This window comes from Ursus maritimus, unplaced genomic scaffold, assembly GCF_017311325.1.
Source record: "Ursus maritimus isolate PB19 unplaced genomic scaffold, ASM1731132v1 scaffold_33, whole genome shotgun sequence".
NCBI lineage: Eukaryota > Metazoa > Chordata > Mammalia > Carnivora > Ursidae > Ursus > Ursus maritimus.
In genome coordinates, this window is record NW_024425897.1 from 29,191,933 (window position 1) to 29,199,375 (window position 7,443).

Sequence of the window (7,443 nt, forward strand, 5' to 3'; positions counted from 1 at the left end):
AAGTGGACGAGGGACGTGGGCAGTCCGCTGCTGGGCGAGCAGGAACGGGCTCCGCAGTCCCAGGAAGCACAGGTTGGGGAGCAGGAGCTGCCGTGCACGCGGCCCTCGGCTGGGACCCTCCCCATCTCTCGCTACAAGTCCTCGCACGTCAGCGGACGCGGAGACGCGGTGTGAGCGGCGTTTGGTGGTTCTCCTTAGGGTTTTTAAATGCAGATAAAGTACTAACCGTGTTTCAAACCCCATAGGCCTCTTGAAACGGGGGACAGACCTCCGGGGGGTGGCCTGCCTTCACTTGTGTGTGACTTCTGCTGCATCTGTTAGTTGTGAGCTAAATAAAACATGCGTAGCTTCTGAAAGAAGTTAGCACCGCGGACAGCCGAACCCGCCAGCTGTCCCTTGGGAAACACTCAGACGCGTCCTCCAGAGCCCGCTGTATCTTTGTCTGAAACCACTTTCCTTGCAGAAGCCCCCACGAGAAGAAGAAGAAGAGGCGCTCACGGTCACGGACCGAGTCCAAGGCTGGGTCCCAGTCGGCGTCCCCGAGCAAGCAGGCCACACGCCGGCACACGGCCCACTCGGCCAGCATCTCTCCTGTGGAGAGTCGGGGGTCCAGCCAGGAGCGCTCCAGGTAAGCCCACCCTGAGCCCGGCCTGGGCCTGCCCGCCTCGGGAGTGCCGGTCTGGATGCTGCCCCCGCGGCCCCGGCTCTAGGCAGAGGGAGTCCCCGAGCAGCCGGCCTCTCCGTGGCTGGCCCTGGGGTGGGCTGGCCGCCTCCCCCGCTGCTGACTGGAGGTCTCCCCGCTGTCTGATCCGCTGGGAGATGGTGCCTTAGTGTGACGGCGGCCGTTCTAAAACCACAGACGGTGGCGCCTTTGTCCTCAACAAGGGCTGTCTGGGGAGGGCACGGCCCCGGCCGCACAGCCCGGCATGATCACCGGCAAGGCAGGGACGGGGGTCCGCGTGATCCCCCCAGTCACACCATGCACCCCAGGCCACAGAAGTCCGCGGTTGAACCGGCACCGCCTGACGGAGCAGGCCAGGTGACATCAGGGTCACAGCTGGCTGTCACGCGCTCGAGCCGCAGGGCCGGCAACATAGATGTACGTGTCCCCGTCGCCCGTGGCTGTCAGGAAGCACGTGCCAGATCCCCCGGCTGCCTGCCCACCCACACCCGGCAGGGGCTGTGGAGCGGGTGGTTCGGGAACCAGGCTCACGTGTCGGTTACAGACCCGCTGCCTTCGTCAGTGTGGGTCGCGGGCTCGGGAAGTAGCAGGCGCACAGCTCACTGGAGATGGGCCAGAACCTAGGACGCGGCGTGTGTGAAGGTGAGGGTGGACGCGTGCGCGTGGCGGCCTCGGGGGCCAGAGTCCCGCACGCCACCTGGAGCGCCCACCCTCCGCGGGGTCACGGCCCCCTGCAGCTCCGGCTGCTGCTGCTTCTGTCCTCGTCTTCACTACGTGGGGCTCATGGGGCCCCCCGGGGAAATGTTTTCCGAGTTAGGCTGGATTTTATAAAATACTTCAGCTGTCTGTGATGTGAAATGTGAAAGCAGAATACGTCCCTACAGCGTTGGCCTCTTTTTTAAAGGCGGTAGTAACACTACGACGGCCCGTCTAGGTATTCGTTAAGCATGTGACCTCTCTTTGCTCACATTAGGGGAGTTTCTCAGGAAAAAGACGGCCAGATCTCCTCGGCAATTGTGTCCTCTGTGCAGAGCAAAATAACTCAGGTAAAGCGGCAGCGCCCCCTCCTTCAAGGGGCCGGTTTTCCCTCGGCACCCCCATCTCGCCCCCACCAGTGGGCCCTGACCCTGGAGGGCTGCGGGATCCCCGTGGCGGGCCTTCCCGCCGACACAGTCGGGGGCACTCCGGGACCTGCGGTCTGCATGCGGGTCTGAGTGGGAAGCCACAGGGACCCCGTACGTCTCTCCGTGCAGGATCTCATGGCCAAAGTGAGGGCGATGCTCGCCGCTTCCAAGAACATGCAGACCAGTGCCTCCTGAGACGCGGCGTCGCGCCGGCCCAGCACCCGGGCTGTGGGGGCCGGAGAGCCTGCAGCTTCCGCGTGCGCAGACCCATCCAACGCCGTCCACGTTCTCCCCCAGGGACTCCCCTGGGCAGTTGGTGGTTTTTGTAAATTTATTTTTGATGACATTTTCAGTTTAAGATTTTTGACCAGCAGTCTCTTACTTGTATATTTGTAAATAATATCATGTTTCTGTGAAAATGTATTATCAAATAAAATGGGAGGAAAACACCTTTTCTAGCTAGCGACTGTGGGGCGGTTTCTTCCTTGTTTGGCCTGTGAGTGTGTTTTTACCGTTTGCCATCTGTCATGGGACTCCCGTCGCATCCTTACAGAGGCGGCGGCCGGGCGGCCATGTGCCAACAGCACCCCCGGCCCAGGCAGCAGCAGGAGCAGACACCCACAGTCTGTCCTGAGCATCCCCCTCGTCCCCTGCGTCCCCTAGACAGACAGGGCTGAACAGCACTGCCCAGCTCGGCCCCCTGGTTCCCGGCGCTAGACGGGCGTCCCCCTCGGGCCAGAACAGGCAGACTCGCTGCCTCGCCCGGGGAGTCAGGCCACCATGGGCACCGGCTGACAGGCTTGCACGGGAGACACTGTTCCTGGCCTGGGTTTTAGTCCAAACACCGAACATAAGGACTTGCCGGCCTGGCCGTGGTCTGGGGTTCAAGCACTGTTGCCGCCCTGCAGCGAGAGCGCTCTGCTCCACTCATCGCACAACCCGCCACGGCCGCGGCCCGGTGCCGTCTCCTCTCCCCAGTCACACTGGTGTCCTTCACTGGAACATGCCGGGATGCGGCCTGACGGCGGCTTCACCTGCAGAGCGTGTCCCCGGCTGTGCAAGGATGGGCGCGGCTTGGAGTTTGCTGGGAACACCTGCCGTCCAGAAGGCTCTTCCTCAACGTGTCTGCGTGTCCTGGCGTGCCCTCCCCCGGCGCTGTGACCTCAGACGCTGCTGTCTCTGCTGCATCATTTCTGAATTAGGGGGGAGATGGAGCAGCTGCTCTTAGATGGAAACATCCATTTGTATTTTTTTCTGCCTTGGCCACCCGTTACTCTCGAGCGTCTTACCGCGTCCCGGCGCTCCGAATGTTCTGGTGAGCCCTTTATGCACGATTTATTTTTAAATAATTTTCTTCCAATTTGTCCCTTGTCTTCGGTCGCGGGTTTTTACATACAGGCATTGCTTTTATAGGTAGCCATTCGTTTTTCTCACGGCCTTGGGCAGGCCCGTGCAAGCCGCCAGCAAATCCTCTTTGTCCCTCGTTACTTTTTCGCGGGCGCTGTTTACACAGGCCGCGTTGGGCTGTGTCATTTCTGCTTGAAGGAGCCAGAAGAGAGTGTGGGAGGGGAGGGCGTCGCGGGGGCCGCTCAGCACCGGCATGTGTCCCCAGCAGTGCCTGTGGCTGGACGTGGCATCGGCACGTGGCCGGGCCACCTCGCGCCACAGCTTTGCACGGACACTAGCGGGGGCGCCCACCCAGACAGGAGCAGGCCGTGGGTTTTGTGCTTGGGGGCGTGCCACACGAGGGGACGTGTGGAAGACCCCACAAGGGGGCTTCCTGGCCCGTGGGATTCTGCGTCTGGGCCAGGCCGCTGCAGCTCGTCTGGCTGCACAGACGGAGGACGCACGCGGGGCACCTTCCAGGTCCCCTGGCTGAGCTCTGCTCACCCGCGCTTGCCGCGGTGGAGATACTGGGACGCGGGACTTGGCGCAGGGCGTGCGCCTCCGTTGTTCCGCGCCAGCACCGCTGACCCCGCGTGCCAGCCCCAGATGTCGTGCTCTGTGGCGACAGGGGAGGCGTCGGGTAACCACACCAGCCCTGCCCTCCCGGTCTGGGCCCCCGACGACACGCCGGATGGCTTCCGTGCCATCCGCCGCAGAAGACGCGGCCATCAGCATTGGGGCAAGAGTTTTTCCCCCTTGAAAAGATTCTCTCTTGCGGTATTTTTACTGGATTATTTTTAGGAATCTTAAAGTGCACTAATAAAATTGTTCTCCCAAACCTCTTCCCGCCTGTTTGCAGTACGGCTGTCGTGCTTCGGGTCCCGCGTTCCCCTCCCCCGTGCCCTGTGTCCGGCCGTCACACTCGCTGGCCCGATGCTCCGCCAGATTCCCAGGAGACCGGAGCTATGGGCGGGCGGCGGGAAGGACGGCGGCCCCCCTCCCCACTGTCCTCACGCACGAGGTGGGGCGTCACCCGCCCGCTTCCTGTCTGGTTGGTGCTTACCATGTGCCTTGGGGCTATTTCGTGTCTGTACGTGAACATCCCCTTTATTGCCTTAATAAACGACATAGAACAACTGTAGACCTGCGTAAAAATGAGGACCGCTCCGCCGTTAGGCCCCGACCCCAGCCTGGTCCGCGCGTCGCAGCGGGAGGGCCAGAGCTGATGTGTATGAGGAACCGAAGTCCATACTGTCTTCAGATCTCCTTCCTTTCTGCCCTCCCTCCCCCGCCGGCATCCTCAGTCTTCGGGGTAAAGCCGATGGAGCAGGTCCTCCGCCAGGGGCCTGGAGCGCCAGACACAGCCCCGGCCAGCCCAGCCCCTGCAGCTGTGGCAGCTCCCCGGGGTGGACGGGGCGCTGGCGGCCCAGGCTGGGGGGATGGGCATGCGAGCCACCAGAGCCCGTGAGCTGCAGCCCCTCTCAGGCTTTCCAGGATTCAAATTCCAGCCCAGGCTTTTGGTGGGCACGGCGCAGCGTGGCCCCCAGGCAGGAGTGGACGAAGCCGGTGGGGACAGGCCAGCCCACAGGACATTGGGTGCTGCTGCCCAAAGACCATGCAAAGGATGCAGGTCTCCAGGAACCAACGGTTCACCCTGTTGTCCAAGAAACCAGACCCCCACGGGCTTCTCAGCCTTCACAGGACTTGCCGGCTGGACGGCTGACACCATCTTTCCATCATAAACAGGTGTGGGGCCGGCATAGAGCGAGCTCTGTGGAGAGGGTGGAGCAAGGGGGCATCTCCAAGGAGGTTACACAGGGACAGCGACCCGGTAGAAGGAAGGCGGCAGGGGAGGGTGCTGAGGGGCTCTGGACAGCTGGTGCAAAGGTCCTGAGGTAGGAATGTGTCTGAGTGAGAGAGGGAGAGGAGGGAGGTCGGGGGCTCCAGCCAGTTTAGGCGAGAGGGTGGGAATGAGGAGCCTGGGCAGGCCCCGCAGGCCCCGCGAGCAGCGGTGACCTGTCTCCCAAGTGCAATGGGGGCCCCTGACGGCTGAGGCAGGCGGCCCTGACTCCCATTGAAGGAACAGCCTGTAGCAAGGCAGGGTGTGTGCAGGGGCACGTAGGAGGCTTGGCAGTGCCCTGGGAGACGCCCATCCCCTCAGTTCTGAGGTTTGAGGCCCGCGAGCGGCCCGTGCGGGGCTCCTGCCGGGCACTCAGAGGGAGACGCTGCTCTGGCGGCTGGTGCCGCCGTCCGTCTGCAGAGCTCCTGGTCCTGCGACTGCTCCCTCTGCTCCCTTCTCAGGACACAGTCCCGGATTCGGCCGCCCAGGTAAGCCGGCACGGTCTCATCCCGAGACCCTTACCTGGGGTTCCGTCTGCAGCAGCCCTTCTTCAGATGAGCTCACATTCTCTGGCTGGGCTGGAGTGAATCTGAATCTGGGGGACACCATTCGCCGCATTTCAGGGGCCCCGGAAGGAAACCTCAAGACCACAGAGTAGCCGCCGTAGCTCCCAGCAGCGCTGGGGTGAGTGGGGTGCAGCCTTCCCGGCCCGGCTGGGCTCCTCCAGGCACCGGCTAGGAAAGAGCGTGTCGCAGGGGCCTTGTCTCCCTGGCGCCAGGATGACCCCTGACCCGTCTCCCCGGGACGACGCCCCCGACCCCGTCTGCCCCAGCCCCAGGATGACACCCCCGGAGCAGAGCCGGGCTCCCCACCAACACGTGTTCACCTGACACTCTTCTATCCCCTGTGCTCAGTGGGATAGAGCTGATCCGTGTCTCCCTTCCCCTAAATTGGAAACAAAGTGTCCACGATACGCCGCACGTCCTGGTTTGCTGGCCACACTGTTCCTTCTGGAAGCCGTACGACGTCCCCGCGCTGCTCAGACTTGACAGCACACGGAAACTCGGCTTTTTTCAGCTCCTCAAGGTGTGGGTCACACAGTGGGGTCCGAGGGCAGGGGCAGACATGCGGGGCGCCCCCACCAGCTCTGGGGCCTGGAGCTGCCCTGACTCCTTCCCTGGGGGTGAGCGCACCCCATGTGGTCCCAGCGTCTTCATAGACGGATGCTGCCATCGCTGCCATCCTATTCCAGAACATTCTAGCTCCCCCAGATGAACAGTCGTTCCCCACCCCTCCCCCAGCCCCTGGTGACCAGTCTGCAAGCGCCATCCCTGGATGTGCCTGCTGTGGGCCATTCCCACTCCGCTGGCGGACTCCTGCCGCAGGGCCTGTCTCTCTAGCCCGTGGCCAGTGTCACACGGGCACCACGGTGGGAGCGCCCCCTCCTGGGCGTCCATCCAGGGCTGGTGGACACTCTGCTGCGAGCGATGCTGCGGGGACACTCACGTGCCAGGCTCTGTACGACGTAGGTGCTCCGCTTCGGGTCTTCGTAAATTGGGGGAAGTCTCGGTGCCCCTGCACCCGCGGGGGAGGAGGTGGGGTCCGAGGCCAGGGGAGGAGAGACCGGCCAGGGGCGGGGAGGGGCACGGAGCTCTGGGGGGATGCGGCCTGGGCACGGGGCCCAGCCCTGGAACCGAGGTGCGGCGCGGGCGTGAGGAGCTGGGATCTCCAAGTTTAATGGGGACACCACCCGGGGACCCCGGCTCCCCACGCCCCTTCGCTCCCTGGAGCCCTCCATGCTGGGCCCTGCTCCGCGATCTCATACACTCCCTCAGGGCTGAACTGTCCCCCCAAACCCACAGCGGGGAGCCCGGACCCCCGGTTCCACGGGATGTGACTGCGTGTGCAGGATGACGGGTGAAGTGGTCCCCCCAGCGAGCCTGTCCCACAGGACTGAGTCCCCGCGGACAGCAGAGCAGGACGCAGACGCGCACGGGGCACCATCCCTGAGGATGCGGCCGGAAGATGGCGCCTGCAGCCCCAGGAGGGGGTTGGGGGGGCTGTGGAGGGGCCAGCCCGCTGCCCGGGACCGGGGTGTGTGCCGCGCCTGGCCCCCACACTGCACCAGGACCGGGACCGGGACCCGCCTCCGGACAGTGAGGGGCGCACGGGCGGGCGCTCGTCATGCAGTCACAACAAACAGTGCGCGTGTACTGTAGACGCCGCGAAGAGTCCCCGCTATGGTGACCCAGAGCCCCTCTCACCCGCCCTGACTGCCCCTGGGCGCGGGCGGCTCTGTGCCCCCAGGCCTGTATCCAGCTGCGGGAGCAAAGACGGGGGGCTGGGACTGCCCTGGTCCTGGCGAATCTCTGTCCCCGCCCCCGCCCCCTCCCCTCCCTTCCTGTCCTCTC

The 7,443-nt window shown here is 64.1% G+C and overlaps 1 protein-coding gene across 1 annotated transcript in view; it reads left to right on the forward strand.

Moving 5' to 3' along the window:
* The window catches only part of LOC103678904 (splicing factor SWAP), a 70,695-nt gene extending 68,442 nt beyond the window's left edge, over nucleotides 1-2,253 (forward strand). Inside the window, exons 16-18 of the mRNA XM_040620051.1 lie at nucleotides 464-628; nucleotides 1,656-1,728; nucleotides 1,936-2,253. Coding sequence (XP_040475985.1) covers nucleotides 464-628; nucleotides 1,656-1,728; nucleotides 1,936-2,001 — 304 coding nt within the window. The 3' untranslated portion in view covers nucleotides 2,002-2,253. The remainder of the gene's footprint in view (nucleotides 1-463; nucleotides 629-1,655; nucleotides 1,729-1,935) is intronic.
* Nucleotides 2,254-7,443: the final 5,190 nt, after the last annotated feature.